The 20,511-nt window shown below is 33.9% G+C and overlaps 2 protein-coding genes across 7 annotated transcripts in view; one reads left to right on the top strand and one right to left on the bottom strand.

Moving 5' to 3' along the window:
- The window catches only part of LOC135835348 (eye-specific diacylglycerol kinase-like), a 700,104-nt gene that overhangs the window by 138,604 nt on the left and 540,989 nt on the right, over positions 1-20,511 (bottom strand). The window lies entirely within an intron of this gene.
- LOC135835349 (trifunctional purine biosynthetic protein adenosine-3-like) lies at positions 594-8,953 on the top strand. The gene is made up of 17 exons (XM_065349563.1): positions 594-968; positions 2,089-2,178; positions 2,273-2,520; positions 2,617-2,788; positions 2,869-3,079; positions 4,593-4,723; positions 4,800-4,926; positions 5,012-5,231; positions 5,328-5,550; positions 5,632-5,830; positions 5,974-6,222; positions 6,742-6,945; positions 7,092-7,232; positions 7,929-8,071; positions 8,160-8,279; positions 8,385-8,642; positions 8,737-8,953. Exons 1-17 carry the CDS (start codon positions 888-890, stop codon positions 8,920-8,922), a joined length of 3,003 nt encoding a protein of 1,000 aa, XP_065205635.1. The 5' UTR covers positions 594-887; the 3' UTR covers positions 8,923-8,953.

The following is a 20,511-nucleotide window of genomic DNA, read 5'->3' as shown; positions in this document are numbered from 1 at the left end:
ATCTTTATATCCAGATTTGAGGCATGAAAGAATTGATTGTAATAGGCGAGTGAAAAGAATTTTGAATTCTCCTAAACTTTTGTCAACATTTTTGAGGCATCGCATGGTCCTATTAACGTTTTGGGACTAAGTAAACATGGATATATTTGGAGTGAGAGCAGTACCCAGCAATAATATCTGAAAAAAATGTTGGACAAAAAGTGTTTTGAAAAATTTAAGATATTTAAGGTTCACCCTTTCTCCATTGTGTATTCGATCGCTCATTTCAAATAATAGATTAAAAATGAAGTGATAAAATGCGACTGAAATTTTCTAAAATTTTCAATCGTCGTCCGACAAAAGCTGGGTTCTCAAAGTCATGATATCACCACCTACTCCAAATACTTAGAAAATTGTTGCTTCTCTCTACGTACGATCTCGTTTAGTAAGTAATTCTGTATTTAATACCCGCACTGCTTTAGATCAGGTGAATAAACCTGCCAAAGAAAGATCTCCTACGATTTCGCAACTCTCCATGGTTTCCTAAGATCCACATTCCATCGTCTATTTACTACCCTGAAACCCTCTCCACCACCCTCTCCAACAATTCTCAAATGTCTTCTCTTCTATTATCCTTCTCCTTCACGCGACATGCTTGCACACCGTTCGCAAGTACCCACACACTCACTAGTCACTAGTTCTCTTTTAGTTCGTTTTTTTTTTTTTAGTTAGCTGTTAGCTATCTACGGTGCTTTGTATCATACGTTCGATCTGCTAAATTAAAATGAAGTGATCAAAAATACAGTATCTCTTTTCTTCAAAATTTCGGAATTTTTTGATTTCGGAGTGAACAGTGCACTTGATCAAGTACTGCTCGAAATGCAAGTATAATAATATTAGGTATTATCATGTTGAATAAAAATGTTGCAGTTGTAGGAAGCGGTGGCCGGGAGCACACACTTTGTTGGAAACTGAACCAATCTGATACGGTAAGGTTTGATACCTAATATTTTTTTGAGAAATCGTACCTATTTAAATAATTGAGCGATCACGACAGAAAGTCACATGACATATCCACGAAGATCCAAACAACAACCCTTTAACGTCATCTTTATAAAACAAACGCTCGTCATAAGCAAAGGTAAAATGAAACCCAAATTCCAACATGAAAATTTTTTCGAAATCGAAAATCCCTGCGAAAGGTAACGTTTGACCCTTTTTTTTGTCAATTTGGACATGGTGTAGAAATTCATTTTCGTGAGCTGTCAAAGTTTCCAAAAAAATTAATGAAAAGTTGAATCAGTTGAATGTTTTTCCATTTTGGATCTTTCAATTAGGTAGGTAAGTAAAATGAACAAAAAATAAAAAATTGAAAAATTGCAACAGAATGTATCCCAGTCTTTTGAAAGCTGGTTCATTCATCACCAGAAAAAAGTTAAGCTACATTATTTTACACCATTTTTATATTCACTTAAATTTTCGTATTTTTTGTTGATTGAAAGTGATTTTATTAATGCCTTACCTACTGAATATTTTTACATAATTTAAATTTTCAACACTTTTTCATATATCACTGACAAAATTTGAGAATACTTAATTTCATTTTTATTTTTTGTTGATTTACATAATGATCACAGTGCTTTTTTTGAGTGTTTTTTTCAACGTTTTTCAACACTTTTTCATGCACTTTTCACAAACTTTTATTGAAATTTCATTTTCGGATGATTTACGATGATTTCACTGCTTTTTTGTAGAGCATTTTTACACCATTTTACGACGTTTTCATCACTTTTTCATGCAATTTTGACCATGTTTACTGAAAGTTCAGTGCTTTTTCTTGATTTACAGTGAATGTTTTCTCATCATTTTAACACAAATTTAACTCTTTTTCACACGTTTTAAACAAAATTGAAGCAAAATTACATGGTTGTTTTGTTGATTTTCAGAGATATTTAAATGTCTTTTGGAGTATTTTTCCATTATTTCAACACGATTTCAACACATTCGTGCAATTTTTTTTACCAAGATTTGTCGCATTACTGACACATTGTACATTTTTTGGTTCATCGCGGAAATTACCTATTTTAATGTTAAATATTATTTTCAAAGGTTTCCAAAATTTTCGCCATTCCTGGTAATGGCGGAACAGCTACGTGTAAAAAAGTCACCAATGTAGATATCGATGCTACTAATTTTGAGGTAAGATCTTAAGCCCAAAATTCCTGCAAAGGAAACCAACATAGAACGCTACATAGATCGGAAATCGAGAAAAATAATTGTGAAAATTTCCCAGGCTCTCATCTTGTGGCTAAAAGAATACGATGTATCGATGGTCGTCGTAGGTTCTGAGGTCCCATTAGCTAGCGGGATATCAAACGTTATTAGGAAAAATAACATCATGTGCTTTGGTCCTACTGCCGAAGCTTCTAAAATAGAATCTGATAAAAAATGGGCTAAGCAGTTCATGAACAGGCATCACATACCCACTGCTCAATGGAAATCGTTCAAAAATACTAATGAAGCCAAAAATTTCATCAAAACGTAAGTGTTATAAATACTAATCCTATCTAAGGTAATTTTTCAGAGACAATTCGTTATACGTAAAAAGTGATTAAATCCAACTTGGTCTCATTGCAGCGCACCTTTTAAAGCTCTGGTAATCAAAGCTGCCGGATTGGCCGCTGGTAAAGGCGTTATTGTGGCTAATAATGTAGATGAAGCCTGTGACGCTGTCGATACTGTCGAAAAACAAGGATCTGCCGCTGATGTTATCATTGTCGAGGAACGTTTAGATGGCGAAGAAGTCTCGGTCAGCAATATGTCGAGTATTTCATTGTTTGATTGCACGTACGATGATGAAATAAATTACAGTGTGTAGATATTGAATAGGTACTCGCATTTACCGACGGCAACACTGTTAAAGTCATGTTACCGGTGCAAGATCATAAAAGACTTCTGAACAATGATGAAGGTCCAAATACCGGAGGTATGGGTGCTTTTTGTCCTTATGCTTTGACAAAAGATGAGATGGAATTCATCGAATGTGAAATCATGCAACATACTGTGTCAAGTTTGGCGAGTGAATTAAACAAATTCGTAGGTAAAAACCACATTTACGTGTATGTATTTTCGGAACATTCTATCGTTTCATGACACCCAAGCCAGGTGGGCTTACAGGGTGCGCGATTGAACCATGGAACATACAGATGAAAAATTGCCAAAATGTTGAATTGAAAATTATAAATGAATCAATATTTCATGAAAAATTTTCTCCAATCATGTTGGTAAAAGTAAGTCGTGCCAGGAAGGCCCCTCCCCCCATTCTCAAAATTATAAGAAACCCAAAAAGTTGAAATTTTTACGTTTTTTTACCCTCTAATCCTAAAATTTGGTCCGTTTTCACTAGAAATAGCCTACAATAGAATATTTTTAATCCCTCCACATGATGAAAAAGTGGAACTTGTCCCTTCCTCAAAAATGAAAAAAAAAACGAATATTTTTACGTTTTTTTTCCTTCTAAATTTTAATCCTTGAATTTTTGGTCGATCTTCATCAGAAGAGCACAATTTCATTTTTTCGATGTATTCCCCCTCCCCCACCTTCCCAATGAAAAAGTAAAACTTACTTGGTCCCTACCTGAGTTTCTAAAAATTATTTGGTTTACGGACAGATTAATTTCGTAGTAACAAATAGGTATGGTAATTAACATTTTTTTAAACGATTTTTTTCGACTTTCAGAGGCTTTACCTATTATAGGGAAACAATATCATTTGGGAGACCAAAGAAAAGGTTTTCTTGAAAAGGAGGTAATTTAGAAAGATCCTGCCCATAAATGAAAAATTTTCAACAAATTTCTACATACAGACATCCATTTTTAATTTATTTTCCCTTAAATTGGGGGGGGGGCTTTATACAAGAAAACCAACGTCATTTAGAGGTCCAACAAAGTTTTTTTTTTTTTTTTTTTTTTGAAAAGGGGGTTATGCAAGTAGAACAATAATTCTGATGTAAAAGAAAAGGCGACGGGAAAAGTTTTATCTAGAAAGGGGGATCATTTAGATAAATTCTAGTGCAGAAACAAAACATTTTGATGAATTCAACTTTTTTTTCTTGAATTTTTCATTCAACTAAGGAGGGGGTCTGCAGCCCTACGGGGCACTATTTCTTTTTGCAGATAGAGGAAAAATAAAAAATGGAGAATTATTTTCTCATCTGAGGTAACAACTTCTTTGTTGGGTAGGAGGTGGAAAATTTCAACTTTGCAAAATAGGTACTCGTAATTTGGGTCGGATGTTCCTTAGTTCAATTGCACACCTTGCACACTGTCAAATGTTATTTTCAAGGTTGAAAGAACAAAATCATTAAGGTGTATTGTAACCAAGTAGCGGATAAATAAATACCTACCTACATAAATAACAATAGGTATACGAGTAGGTACACACCAAAATTCAAATTTTCAATGCCTAGTCTAGGACCGGATTTACTTGGCAGATGACCAGAGTGGAAACATTTTGAGAGAAAAAAATGAAAATAAAACCTCTTAAGACCTATTATTTTGAGGATTTTTTTGACCAACGGTCGAAAAAAAATGAAATAAAAATTGAAATATCTAGGAGTACTTTATGCTGGACTTATGATCACAAAAGATGGAATCAAGGTGTTGGAATTCAACTGCAGGTTTGGTGATCCTGAAACGCAAGTATTGATGCCTTTATTGGACAGCGATCTGTACAAAATCTTCGAAGTATGTTGTAGGGAATTCATTTGTATTTATTAAACATGGCACACTTGTTGCTAAATACTCGATAGTGTCTCTATAGGATTGCTGCACTGGTCATTTACAAGAAAATAGAACTGTGAAATGGAAACAAAACACATCGTGCGTTGGAGTTGTAATCGCTTCTAAAGAATATCCATACAGTAGCAGCCAACCACAACCAGTTTCAAGTAGGAACAGGAACTCACCTACCAACATTCAGCTCGAAGAGGTGAATGATTACGTAGGAAGATACTTATTTTCATCACTTTTCAGATTTTTCCAAATTCGAAGAATATCGCGATTTGTACATTTTTCATGGAAATACATCCTTAACCGAAAAAGGTGTATTGGCACGTGGAGGTCGTGTCTTCAACGTTGTAGCTCTGGATTCTACTTTGACTAGAGCTTCAGCTAGAGCAACTAGAGCCTGTGGGGAAGTTGAATTCCCTGGTGCTCAATTCCGAACAGATATAGGCTGGAAAGGAATTACAAGGTAAAGGTGCCTTAATACATACTTGAACCTTGAAAATTCAATGATAATATAAATTGAGAAATATATTTCCTTGTGTTTGATTGTACATATTTTCAGGTCTATTTTGAAGCATGGAAAAAGCACATATCAGTCTGCCGGGGTTAATATTACTGCTGGAAATAATTTCATTAAATCCATGAAAACTCAAATCGAATCAACTTTCAACGACGATGTTGTCTCATCAATTGGAGGATTCGGAGCACTTTACGATGCCAAATTTAGCGAATACAGGCATCCTATTTTGGTATCCGGTTGTGATGGAGTTGGGACAAAGCTAAAGGTACCTATAACGATAATTTTTGAAAGAAATTTTTTTGAGGATTCACGAACGTCAGCATATTTTATTTTTCATTCGTTGCAGATTGCACAAAAATGCCAAAATCATACAACTATTGGACAAGATTTGGTAGCTATGTGTGTCAATGATATTCTAGCTCAAGGTGCTAAACCTTTATTTTTCCTCGATTATTTTGCTTGTGGTCAATTGAAAGAAAATATAGCTAGTAACGTTATTGCTGGTATCTCAAAAGGCTGTAAATTAGCTGACTGTGCGCTAGTTGGTAAGTTTCTTTGATTATTAATGTCTTCATTTCATAAAGATCTCGTTCATCGTTGTACATGTTTCATTTTTCATGTGAACCAATCTTGTTTGCCACTATTTTACCTCCATCTTTGTAAAACATTTGATTTTTTTATTATTCAGGAGGAGAAACTGCAGAAATGCCCGGATTCTATAAAAACGACGAATACGATTTAGCTGGTTTTGCTGTTGGTGTGGTGGAGAAAGAGGTAATGTTACCTCAGGGTGTGCAAGAAGGGGACAAAGTAATTTATTTACCATCCAGTGGAATTCATTCAAATGGATACAGCCTTGTTCAGAAAATATTTGCCGATTATACTGCAGAAGATTTATCTACTGTTGCTCCTTTCAGTTCTGAGGGGAAAACGTTTGGTAGGTAGATACTTTTCTTCAGTCAATTGGGCGAGACTTCAATAAAAACCCACTTGAATTTGAATTGGTCTCACCACTCCCATCAGGTGAGGTGAGTTGATCACTTTCAATTTTTGTTCCAAGATTCACGTTTCAAATCATCAAAAAGGGCGGTAAGCATTCAAGCCCATATAAAAGATGATGCTTCCAGAAAAATTAAACCAGAGAAATTGTCAATTTGGAATTTCTTATTTTATTCCCAAACAACAACTTTAAAAAAAAAATTAAATTAGACAATTTTTTTATATTTTACCTAATTTACATAAAATTATTTTCAAAACTTTCATATTAATGGAAAGTAAACTCAGTAGGTACCTATCTCAGTTATCTTATGAAATATAATTTCAAGTGATCAAACTCACCCCACCCCATTGACTGTAAATCTTTTTGTGAAATAAAAATAAATAAATATGTACCTATGTTATCTTCATTAGATGTGTCTCATTTGATGTGTTGAATTATTCTATTTTGCCATTTTAGGGGAAGAATTACTAACTCCAACTAAAATTTACACCAGAGAGATTTTACCATTGGTAGAAAAGAGATTAATCAAAGCTTTTGCTCACATAACTGGCGGTGGCTTATTGGAAAACATTGGTAGAGTGCTGCTTCCATATCATAAAGTCGAATTGGATGCATTGGCATGGAATATATCACCAGTATTTGGATGGATAGCAGCAATAGGTAAATATTCTTGAGAAAGAAAAAAACTCATTTAATGCAGATTATTTCTGTCTATCTGTCTCAATTTTTATTATTCGTGTCATGCTCATTATTCATACCTACTCATCTAGCACACATTCGTTATTTTTTTTTTTCATGATTTGAAGGTGGCGTTAACGAAGAAGAAATGTTACGAACTTTCAATTGCGGAGTTGGCGGTGTAGTTATTGCTAGTCCAGAAAATGTTGGCGAAATAATTGAATTTTTGCAAACAGATGTAATTGGAGAAGTGAAAGTGAAAGGATTAAGTGAGTAAATATGAGGTTTCTTAGGGCCATAGCGTGACGATAAGTTCAGCCAGAGGCCAGAGTACGGATATATATTTCGCGAAAGTAACAGGGATAGGACATTTCGGGCCTTTTGAGTGATCAAAACGAGCTACGTGGTTAAACTTGAACTTGAAGCATATCCAGAATTTTGAGAAAAAGTGCAGAGGAAGTTTGTAGGAGGCTTCTCAAAGCTGAACAATTTTTGAAAGTGGCCAAGCCTGCAATATTTCCAAGGCGAGAAGACAACAAGATTTTTAGATGGATATAAAAAAGCCTAAATTTACAGTGATTTTGAAGATGAAATATGTATTATTAGTTGGATGAAGCAAAAGCAAAAATTTTTCAAAAAATCTATTCACAAAGCAAAAATTATTCATTTTTATGTTTTAAACTGAATTTTTACCCTTGAAATTACTCCCTCCCCCCTCCCCCAGCTAAGTCATTGATTTTCAGAAAAAATCACAATTTTTTTCTTTTTTGGGGACACATTGTATTTTTTCAGAAAGGAGCAAGTTGATAACACAAATTTTTCTAGCCAGGGAAAAATTTCTATTGGTCTGAATTTCGCCTTCGTGCACGCTAAGGCCCTGATTTTCTTTACAAGTTAGGTATCTATTAGAATAGTTTGATTTCGTTCTGTTTGTAATGGGAATTATTGAACTGTTTTTCTTGCAGCCGAACGACAAGTACAGGTACGAAATTTTGAAAAAGCCATATTAAAAGTGATGAACCCGTTGATTCCTGTTTTATTAAGTCCTAAGTACACTGCTTATAAGCGTGTAGCTGTCATGATTTCTGGAACTGGCACAAATTTGAAAGTAATGAATATTTTTCTGTTAACTACGTAATTTTTTTATTTTATTTTTTTTTTCAAATGACAATTTCAAAACCCGAATTGATTTATAGGCTCTTATAGAGAGTACGATAAATGATCCTCATTCGCCAGCCAAAATTGTGTACGTGATTTCTAGTCGAGCTAATGTAAAAGGAATTGACATTGCCGAAGAAAACGGAATTCCTTATCAAGTAACTATACTTACCATCTATGGTTTTTATTAGAACGTCTTGGTCATAGGTATATAAGTACTTACATTTCAAAATTACTAATCGAGTAAAAAATAATCATCACAGGTAATTCAAAGGAACAGGCAACATTCGACCGAAGACAATGATAGACCAATAGTACAAGCATTACAAAAGGAAAAGATTGATATAGTTTGTCTAGCTGGCTACATGCATATTTTATCCGACTGGTTTGTTAAGCAGTGGAGTGGAAAGATGATAAACATACATCCATCCTTGTTACCTTCATTCAAAGGATTAGCTGCTCAAAAGCAAGCTTTAAACGCCGAAGTAAAATTTACTGGATGTACAGTTCATTTCGTTGAAGTGAGCAAAATTGCAAAATGAATTCATATTTTTTTACACTTTTGATAGGTATATGGTACTCTAATAATGTTTCACTCGAATGTTTTGTTGGCAGGCTGAAGTCGATTCTGGAGGAATTATTGATCAGAGAGTGGTACCAATTTACTCCAATGATACGGAAGAAATATTGGTAGAACGTATTAAAGAATACGAGCATCAAGTTTTTCCATATGCTTTAAAATTACTTGCATCAGGAAAAATCAAACTCGATTCCGTAACTAAGAAAGTTATATGGCATTGAAATTAAAAATATATATTATACTTAAATAAAATCTTTGCATTGAAAAAAACGCCTTTATATTCGATCAATTATTTTCTGAGTCTGAGCTTCCGTCTCTGCAATTATTACTTCATCATCTGCATAATTCATTTCATTTATTTATTTAATTTTTCACTAGGTACTTCCTCATTCTTCTCTTTTTGCTGCATTTATTCTCAAGTTAGGTGCATTAAATAAATTCTGTTTCAATGAAATTAGAAGCGAAAGATACTTGAAATGTCATTTATTTTTTAAAATTTTTATGGAAACCGAAAGACAATTTTTTTATTGATTGAAATCTTTTTGTTTGGTCTAAAGAATGACATCGAACATTCACGTATTTCTAAAAAAAGGTTCAACTAGGTAAGTACCTACTTTCTCAAATTTTTGGAAGCTAAAGTAGGCCTTTAATGTGGAGTAATTTCAATGATCAGTTAGTTCAGGGAGTTGGAAAAAGTTAGGAAATTTGGGGAAAGTTCAGAGTTGGAAAGAAGTTGTGTAAGCAGGGAAAATCAAAAAATGACCAAAAACCAAGATCATTTTCTTTCATCTTTCTCTGACCAAAGATGGAAAGTATAAAAATTGACTCCTCACATCAAAAATAATGTTGTTTCACTTGAAATTTTCCAAAAAAGGATTTTCCCGAGCACTCTAGTCAAAACTACCAGAAAGTACCAACTTCTGCTTAAATAAAAAATGCCATATTTTTAGGCGAAAATTTGAAAACAATTTCCGATTTTTTTCAAATTTTGGTCTTTTTGAAAATATAAAAATTATTTCCTGAATTTCTAAAAAAATTAAGAATTGTGAATTTTTGAGAGTTTTTGTCCTCGTCTCGCTCAAGCCTTATTCATATTTTTAAAAACATTATAGTTTCCTGAAAACTAAAATTGATGCAGCCATAAAAACCAACTTTTTGCTTCATCATCGAGCGTTTATTAGGTATCATTTTTGAAATTTTAAAATGTTAAAACCATGAAAGTCAACTTCTTGCGTAAGTTACCGATTTTACTTTTCGAATTATCAATTTTTTCACAGATTTTGCTCTTGTTTCGCTCATTATGTGAATAAAACAAGCCATCGGCTATTTGCTGATTGCAAGATATTTTTTGCATTTGCTTTCATCATACCTATAGGTTGCATTGGTTGCTAATAAGTTCTCTTTTAAATATCAACTTGAAGCTGATTTCTCATTTCTTCATCTTTTTCATAATTTATAAAGTAGAATGTCACTACCATACTACTTTTATTAAAATGAAGTCGAAAAAATTTCTCGTAAATTAGAACATTCAATCAAACAACTCCTTAGACATGTAGATAGCTCAATTTTTAAAAAATCAGATTTTCAGGTCCACTTCTTGTTGATAGAAAGATGCCTGATTTTTATAAAATTGAATCCAAAAAATAATTTATTGTGCCACACGAAAAAAAAATATGGATAATTTTTACTATTACATGCAGTAACCGGATTCCATTCAAAAATATTGTGATTTTTACTATGAGAATAGTAAATTTTACTATGAGATTAGTAAATTTTACTATGAGAGTAATAAATGTTTACCTAATTCTAGATAAAATGTATTTTTTGGCTGAGTAAAAATCACTATTATTTTTGAATGGGATCCGGTTACTATACTGAAATAGTAATTTTTATTAATTTTTTTTCCGTGATATAAAAATTGCTTGGCAATTTTTTATGAATCCCGCTACAAAATTCCAGATAATCATTGAGAAGGAAACAACTGCCGGTAAATTTTTCGAATTTGGTGCCAAAATATTATTGCTTAGCATTATGAAAATACTACTCGTTAATTGGATCTTTGAAAATACTACTCACTGATTGGCTAAGTATTGACAATTGTGGGAAAAAAAACAATTACAATATCTCGAGAAGCATTAATACTATAAGTATGGATAATGGATACTTAACAAATCATATTTTTCCCCCACCCCTAACAAATGAAATTCTCTGCTCAAATCGACACAATTGATAATTTATGAGAATTCAAATCATTCGCTTTATGAGAATTCAAATCATTCGCCGAGCGCATTTTAAACTACGTACATACAAGTAATTTTGTACATCAGCACAAGGTACAATAATTTCCAAAGATCTACATAATACTTATTATGCATATTGCTATTATATACGATGAGTACCAGCAACGACGAAGATGAAGAACAACAGCCCTCCCACTTCTGCCTGCCTGCTATATTATGGTAAAAATTGAAAAAACAATCTCGAGTATGGAAGTTTTTTCCTTCTATTTTTCGTTTTTTTCATTTTTTCATTTTTCCCCCATACACGTACTCGTAGTAACTTATACACTAGATGTAGCATAGTTTCGTTGAACGAGAGGTATTTTAGCGCGTATTCGTTAAGTGCCCTTAGCGCGGTCGGAAACGAGAGAAAGGTTTATGCAGAATATAAGTTAACTCGGTCGGATTTTAAATATTACAACAACGAGATCATAAATGTAAAACATTCGTTAAGTAGCTAGCTGGGTAGCTGCATAGCAACGACGTTTGAATAATCACATAATTCGTATTATTTTCATCAACGTGCAGTTCGTTGCACATCTACCTACCGACCTACCTTCCTACCTACCTACCTATCAACTTCTGCATTACTTAACAGAAAGATTTTGAAACATTTGTGCGTTTAAATTCAAGTAATTTTTTCGCGAAATATCGCCTCCAGTGGACTTGAAAAAAATTTCAAAAAATAAATGTAGGTATTTTTTCAACATTTTGTTAAAGCATCAGTATAACTGAGGTTTTTAAAAACACTGGCGAAAGCTTGTACCCACATACTTAATATAAAAAGACAGGGAAAAAATAATTATTTTGTATAGGGGTCGTGATACTAGACAGGTATATGAGGTCGTTGCCAAATTTAATAATAATAGAATGAAAACAATCCTCGGAGGAATTGATGCCGACGTCGTAGCACGAATACGACCAGAAATGTCATTGCTACACGATGGTGTGTGCATGTATTTGTGTGTTGGAAACACCCGAATAGTTCACAACAACCACCCACGACATCATCATCCGACAGAAGGCGGAAAAATTGCCTATAGGTACGTTGAACTTACACCAGAGTTGAGTCTATTAGAGTATAGTTAAAGAAACTCATGATACTGAGGAGATAATGAAATAATTTCATTCATATTATTGCACTTCGCTACACTAACAATGACCAGAAACGCGTTCCTGTTACTATGATTTCTCTTAAAGTAAGTAATCTTAGATTTTTTTGCAAGATTTACAATAGGTAGTCAAGCAACCTATGAAAAAGAAATCGCCCTTTGCTCCGCCCCTCTCATCACTCATACGACAAATTCACTCATAAATTAACCCACGTTCTTCAGGACAAGAAAAAAATAAAAAATATATCACTTTAATTGTAACATCTAAAGTACAAAAAAACAAGAGGAAAGAATATGAAAAAAATATTCAAACTTACCAAACAACAACTCCGACAAAAAAAAAATTCCCTTAATGAAAGCAAATTTAACAACGAAAAAAAAATAACACTTTCTGTGAAGAAATGAGACCTGACATATTTCGTAGCTGTGTGATATTAATTTAAAGCCTCGCTGAAAAATGTACTAAATAAAGCGCGCCACAGAGCCAGAGACGTAGACAGAGACGCTTAAATGAGGGAAGAATTAATGATACATTAATTATTCCTGCTTGCGGTGTTTTTTTCTCTCTTATTCGCGAGCGTGTACATCAAGTTCACGTGTACGAGGTTAGTATCCCTTCTTGTCTCCTTGGCCCTGTTTCTTGTCCCTCGATGGGGTTCCGAAAAAATGAAACAATGAGGAAAGGTTTTAACGCTATTGTCTTCAGGTGCGAAGTTTAATTTACCTACTTTGAGAAAAAGAATACGTAGGGGTGAAAGTGGGTGGAATTTGGATAGGTTTTTCACAGAGTTAGTACTAGGATTTGAAATTTCATGTCACTTCTGTTGCAGGCTGAGTATAACTTTGGTCAGCGCTTATTGGACACCCCTCAATCGTTTTGGGTGGTTATCATGAAATTCCAGGGGTGCAAGTTCAAAAGTTAATTTTTGATTGATTGCAAATTCCAGGAAAAGTGAAAAAAAATTTTCGAAGAAGGCAGGTAATGAGTCATTTTTCGGCAAGATATCTTTTGATAGGTTTTCATGATAACCATGACTTGAAAACAATCTCAATTGTTGGGTAAAATTTCTGAATTTGATGTAAAATACATATTTAGGACCCTATACAATGGTAAAAAATGCTGGCATCAATCTTGTATTGTAAATTTTAATTCCACTAAATCTTTTCGCTGATTGCAAGATAGTTTTTGCATTTGCTTTCATCTTATTGGTTGATTGTTTCATTGGTTGCTGAACTGGATTTTAAATATCAATTTGAAGCTGCTTTTTCATTTCTTGAATAACAAAATTTAACAAAATGAAAAATTAAATAATTTCTCAAGAAAATTTCAACATTGACATGAGGCCAAACCTAAATAAATTGAATGAAATTATAGGTTGTTTGAACGCCACAAGCAAACAACAATAAAAGGTGTGATAGCAACAAGTCAAGTCATAGAACGACAGGTTTTCAACGACAATAATGTGTCAGCGTGTCCATTTTCAATTATGAATCATGATAACTTCTGACAAAAAATCATGTCAAGCGACAAAATGAAATTTTTAACAACCCAACAATACTTAGGTATATATTATCTAATTTTAAATCTGAATTGAACGCTCATCTTGACTGTCGAGCCAAAGTTCATTTTTGGTCCTTCCAGAGTAAACCACCTTTTCTGTTGTGTGATTTACCTTTCCTGTTATAATGATAAATCATACCATTATTAAATTACTATCCATTTCAAGCAAACACTTTTGTTCATTACTTTGTGTAAAATTCTTTGATAACTGTTCAATATTTTTATGATAAAAGTATTGAGCAATCAAAAATTTTTTTGGTTGGTTTCAGAAATACAAATACCTACATGGACAATAAATTTGAACACTTGAATTTATAAAAGCATTAATATGGGAATTAAAAAAAAAAGAAAATTGGATTGTAGTAAATCAGTGGATTTGGCATTGATGAACACTAGTCGCTGATTGGCTTAGCTAAAATACATCTCGTTGATTGGCTAAGTGTTGACAGCTTTAAAAGAAGTTATTTGGATCTCATAGTTGTTTTATGAACTGATCAATCTATGCGAAGTTCCTATTTTATTAATACATAGATAATGAAAATGCTATTAGAGTAGCAGAGAATATGGAATTTCATTCTCAGATGAAACACATTCAAAGAAAATGCTTTTTCACCAGAGACCAATTTTAACCGCCGATGGCACATCTTTTATTCATTTTTAACACTTTCCATTTGACAAACTGATGAACCAGCAATTAAATTGATGACAGAAATTGTTTTCTGAAAATTTAGAATGGAGGAAAGTTGTCAAGTATGAGAGCATTGGGGTCAGCCAATCGCATGACAAGATGCTTGTATGTACTATTATCCAACACTGTAAGTTCAAAGCATACATGGTGAAAACCTAAGTTTGACAAATATCACTGAATTCAAAAGTTGTAACAGCCAGCTACATTATTTCATACTTTTCGCAAAACTGGCAAAATGCAAAATTTAAAAGTAAGTAAGTTTTTTATTTTTTTTTTCCAAGTCGACAAAGTGCCTCAATATATACCTGTCATTCTGTACAAATTGTTTCCTGAAAATTTAGAAAGGAGGAAAGTTGTCAAGTATGAGAGCATTGGGGTCTGCCAATCGCATGACAAGATGCTTGTACATATGTACTATTATCCAACACTGTAAGTAAGTTCAAAGCACAGATGGTGAAAACCTGAGTTCGACAAATATGACTGAATTCGAAAGTTGCAACAGCCAGCGTTTACATTTGTAACAAACCAGACTAAAATGCAAATTCAAAAGTAAGTAAGTTTTTTATTTTTTTTCCAAGTCGACAAAGTGCCTCAATATATATATGTTCACGACAGCACACTTATGAACCCATGTATGGGTTAATCTTGCATAAGAAGTGAACCAGTAGGTTTACCAGCCTGGCTCACTTCGTAAAGGCTAAAGTTACATAACAAGTGAGCCACCTGTTTCAAACTAGTTTTGTCAAAGTTAGCTGCGCGCACCGAATGTTTCTCAGAGATGTTCGCTAGATGTAGTACTAACATGAGGCCTATAGAATAGGAAGTACTGGTCGGCATACCCAAAGCCCTGTTGAAATTGGGTATGCACGATGATAAATTTGACTAATGATTTTTCTGCATTTTATTGCTCTATGGGAATACTGTTGATACCAAAAATTTTGATGTGGTTCAGACTTTTTGACAACCAAGCAATTTTCACAAAATTCAATATAGTTCAAAAAATTTTAAAATTTTTTTGAAAAAATTGTCTCCAAAAATTTTTTATTCTGTTTCTTGATACAGATAAATTATATATTTCAATGACTGTGCAATTAGAATTTCGATTAGTTAATTAGAACAGAAATTGAAAATAATTTTAAAAATTTTGAAATTTTGAAAAATTGGCTCATAAGCCTGCCGTGACTCGTATAAGTACGTACGTGTCATTCTATACAAATTGTTTTCTGAAAATTTAGAATGGAGGAAAGTTGTCAAGTATGAGAGCATTGGGGTCTGCCAATCACATGACAAGACACTTGCACATGTACTATTATCCAATGCTGTAAGTTCAAAGCATACATGGTGAAAACCTAAGTTTGACAAATATCACTGAATTCAAAAGTTGTAACAGCCAGCTACATTATTTCATACTTTTCGCAAAACTGGCAAAATGCAAAATTTAAAAGTAAGTAAGTTTTTTATTTTTTTTTCAGGTCAACAAAGTGCCTCAATATATACCTGTCATTCTGTACAAATTGTTTTCTGAAAATTTAGAATAGAGGAAAGTTGTCAAGTACAAGAGCATTGGGGTCTGCCAATCGCATGCCAAGACGCTTGCACGTGTACTATTATCCAACACTATACGTTCAAAGCACGGATGGTGAAAACCTAACATTGACAAATATGACTGAATTAGAAAGTTCAGAAAGTTGTAACAGCCAGCAATTTCATTCTTTTCCCACACTGGCAAAATGCAAAATTCAAAAGTGCGTAATTCACAAAAAAAGGTAAAAATCGTGTACCTGGCAAATTTCTCAAAGGTTTTAGCATGCATTTTTTTTGTCCATTCAAGGATCATCCCCCACACATTTCACAAATGGTATTAAGATTTTTAGCCCCTCCTTTCATTGGTGTGCATTCGATTTTATACCCCAAATAATGTCCTTCTACTTGGCTGTCACACACCATGTTTTTGAAAATGAATGTTATAGTGTCATGAACTTCATTTTCTTTTGGGAAAAATTGACACATTCTCATTATTATACATAGAACACGAAGGTCCATTATTGTGCAAATTGCAATTGCAATAAGTCCATAGGAAGCTCACATTTCACATTTGAAAACTGTCACACACTTTTTGTGCAAATTTTAGAGCAATTTTCAATTATTTTTGATAGCTTCCCAATCCAACATTTTTTCTGGTGAGTAGCTGCACTGGTTCACTGTTCTCATAGAAATGTTACCCCGCAATGTTATTTTCAAAACCTACGCAATGGCTCGTTCTGATCGTACTTATCTCTGAAAATTTGATATTTTGAAAAATCGGTGTCCTTCGGCTTGCCTTTTTATTTACCCTGGTGAACCCGCCAAAAACGATAATTGAGAAAGTGAAGTTATTCTACATAATAAGTACACATTTATTACGTGTTAAAAAATCGAATAATGTCCAGTAAGTAAGGCTAGAAACGAAAAAACGTTGAGATTGTCCTTCGACTTGTCCAGTGCCCATTTGTCCTTCGACTTGTCCAAATTTCAGACAGCTGTACTTTTATCGCGCTAGTCGAGATATTACATGATAATACATATAAGCAAAATTTGACATTTCCCCCCCTCCCCACGCCTCCCCCTCCACCTCTACATAAAAAAAACTCCAGATTCGAATTCTACAACCTCGAAAACATATTAATCGACATTACACATCAATGAAGGTCGAATCCTAATTATCGCCGTTTTAGGGGGGTCAGGGCCCACAGGGGGATTGAATTGAGGCCAACACTAGAAAAGGGATCTGAGACACCTATACAAATGGTTCCCACTTGAAATTTTCCAAAAAATGATTTTTGTTTTTAAAAATTATGCGCATCAAAATTGACCTTTTTTTTGAGAATTACCTAGGTAGGTAAGTTTTTTATTTTTTTTCAGATTGACAAAGTGCCTCAATATATATATTTACCTGTGATTCTGTACAAATTGTTTTCTACGCTTTCAGTTCTTTCGGATGTGCTCTTTATTTTTTAAAATCAACTTCCCAATAATACGAGTACATCGGTTTTAGGCCTCTCAAAATCAAATTTTCAAAAACTTTCACCCTTGAGTCACTCGGATCAATTTATTCTTTGTTTTAAACAAAAAAAAAAATCACATTTGGGCCCCCAAAAATCCAAAACAGTAAACGAAATTTTTTATAAGTCATACGAATATGATATCAATCGACAAAATTGGTATTTTTTCCCTATATCTGCAGTCAGCAAATTCTCAGTGAACCCCTCCCCCCTCACAAAAAACCTCTACGTTTTTGTTCAACGAAAAACTTAAGATTTTCGACATTTGCAAAAAAAAACCAAGTCTCGACGCAGCAGTTCAGCTTGATCAAATTTATTAAAAACAGATAAATTACACATAGGTAGGTAATCGAAACGACTCGCTTATTTTTAGATGAAAAAAAACACACGCATCAAAAAACCCACGAGCAAAGATACGAGAGCAAGGTATCTGTACACGAGAGAAAACGAAAACAAAATACACGAGGCGCCGTACAAAACACAAGGCAGGGAAGGGGACCCCAAAGCAACGGTAGTATATTTTACGTTTAAACGGATAAAGACCAAGCAGCGTGAAATTAAAAGAAAAATATTTTTAAAAAGCTGAAAATACGAAAATTAAAATAGCTCGCTTGGCAAAATCGTCGCTAACACGTTCTCTAGCGTCGGTAAAATTGAATTTTCGTGCTTCCTTTCACTTTACTCTCTATACCTAGATGGCTTTCTTCGTTAACCTTAGTTTATAGTAGCTTTCGAAGTATAAAACTTCACTCCTCTGCCCCTTCAAACGGTACCCAAAGCTCATACCGGGTGCAAAAAAAATAAGTGTTTGGAAAAAGAAAGGTGAGAAGGGGAAGCGTTGACGAAAATGAAAATGACGTGTAGTGTCGGTACGTTTATTGCTTCGCTATGCTCGACCTTATATAGGTAGAGGTAGGTACCTAAAGTATATCGCATGTAGGTAGGTACCATACCTATTTGAAAAAGAGAATTAAGAATCGAGACGTACACGTTAATTGAAATTCACATCTGCGTCACCATCAATCAGCCTCACATAGGTAACGATTCGCTCGAATGCGAATTCGTTTCAATTCGCTGCTATGCTTTCGGTTCTCATCTCATACCAGTGCGTTTGTCTCAATTCACATATAGGTAGGTACCTACTAAGCAAACTTGATTCGTTCAAAAGTCAACACGTATACGAGCTTCTTTTGTTTCACCGCGTCAGTTGTCGTCGTACTTCGTAGTACTCGTACCAATCAAATGCCAAAGTTAATTTACTCGGTAATGAATTCATTTCGACGTATTTGGCGTATTTAAGAGAGAATCTACGTCTGAGTACATCTTTGGATGAGGAGCTTTATACATTTCGTTGATCCTTTATATACCTCCAACAAATTCCTTTCAATTACCAAGTTTACCCGTCCAATTAGCGAGTTTCAAGTTTAATCATACTACAGACTCAGTTTACCAAAAAAAAAACGTACACCTCGTCGTATATAGGTATATATTTTTTATAGTCAAAAAAAGTGAACAGAGAGAAAAGAGTGGAAGCTGAAGAAAAAAAACGTGATCAGAATTTAAATACGGTATTTCAACTACTACGCGAAATTATTCGACAGCAGAGCGCCGCTATTTTTCTTGATACGATCTCGAGATGGGGACGGCTGCGTCGAGCGGGCTCAAAAATATACGTAAAATGTAAAAAATTTCTTCATAATACGTCGAAAAGAGAGCTCGTTAAAATTGACCCGGCAGCGATACAAAATACTGTTCAATAATTCTATTATAATAATGCCTACGTATATTTCGCACGACGACCGACGGGCCCGGAAATACTCGAACAACCAACGTACAGAAAAAAAAGCTATACAACCGAGAAGGCTGAGTTCATTTTTAAAAACACTCCAACTACCATGAATGGAATATGCAGCAAAAAAATAGTACAATGTACGTAAATATGCGCTCGTCAAAGGGCCAAATTACTCGTACCTTGAATAAAGCGAATAAATCGATAGGTAGTAACCTATGGAAATACACGGCTAACTCTGAATCTAGCCTCGTTAATTCTTTTGTTCTGTTTTTTTTTCTTTTTTTTTTTTGGTCGAATTTGTTATAAAAAATAGCGGCTATTGCGATAAAGCTCGGTTCAAAAAAGATTCAACAAGGGAGATATTCCAGTTGACAGCTAAAAATTGTAAAACAAATCATAGTCGGGGGGGGGCGTATATGGATCTATTGCAAATCACACTCCTCCGTCAATCATCTGGCGCAACTTTTTTCTTAGAGGGGTAGTCATAAGGAACATTTGTAGCCGTTGTCCTCAAAAAAAGTGGCCCTACTTACAAAATGGTGGCCATCTTGATTGACATGTCAGCCGAAATCACAGACTTTGCGTTCCAACACAGAACTTACATGCAATTTTTTGAACCGTACAAAGGTAGATCGAAAGGGCAGGCAAAAATTCATCACCTGTCAAAATTTCAAGTACTAAAAAGCCTTTTTCGATTTTTGGTGAATTTTTGAAAATCAAATTTAGGTAAGGTAAAGTGGGGTAATTCCGATGGTAAAATTCAAAATTTTAGCAATTTCTCATTTTTTGGATTTCCTGTACATTTTGGGGCAAAAATGATAAAACAACTTTATTCCTACGTCCTTCAGCTACACATTCACTATATTGAAGAGTGATTTGTGCGGGGGCTTCATACATATAATTTAAAAAACATTTTGTAAGGTTGAGTTATCGGAATTACCCCATTTTTGGGGTAATTCCGATAATGAGTTAATTTGAGTTTTATAAGGAAAGTAATTCTCCTGGGGTAATTCTGAGCCAGTAATGTTGAAATATACCATTTATTGCATACTTGGGTTTTTATTTCAGGTAAATTGAATCATTAGAACAAAAATTGGAAATTTTTTACAAATATGCATTTTTGAGGCATAATTTTTGAAAACTAGACTAACTAGAGAAAAAAGCTCCCTTCTAAGGGTTTTTGTTGATAATTTTGACCCCCCAAAACAATACTATACCAAAACAGAGAAAAAAGCATTACAGGGCAATTTTGCTAAGACTATCGGAATTACCCTAGGGCATGAAAAATGATCGACATGTTTAATAATTCAATACCACCAAACAAATAATTATAAAAG

The sequence above is a fragment of the Planococcus citri genome, chromosome 2 (assembly GCF_950023065.1).
Source record: "Planococcus citri chromosome 2, ihPlaCitr1.1, whole genome shotgun sequence".
Lineage (NCBI taxonomy): Eukaryota > Metazoa > Arthropoda > Insecta > Hemiptera > Pseudococcidae > Planococcus > Planococcus citri.
This window is presented reverse-complemented; position numbering and strand designations above follow the sequence as displayed.

Coding starts and splice junctions, on each gene's coding strand:
- LOC135835349 (XM_065349563.1), top strand. CDS start 888: ATGTTGAATAAAAATGTTGCAGTTGTAGGAAGCGGTGGCCGGGAGCAC. Junction 3,080..4,592: donor TGAATTAAACAAATTCGTAG/GTAAAAACCACA, acceptor TGAAATATCTAG/GAGTACTTTATGCTGGACTT. Junction 5,232..5,327: donor GGCTGGAAAGGAATTACAAG/GTAAAGGTGCCT, acceptor ACATATTTTCAG/GTCTATTTTGAAGCATGGAA.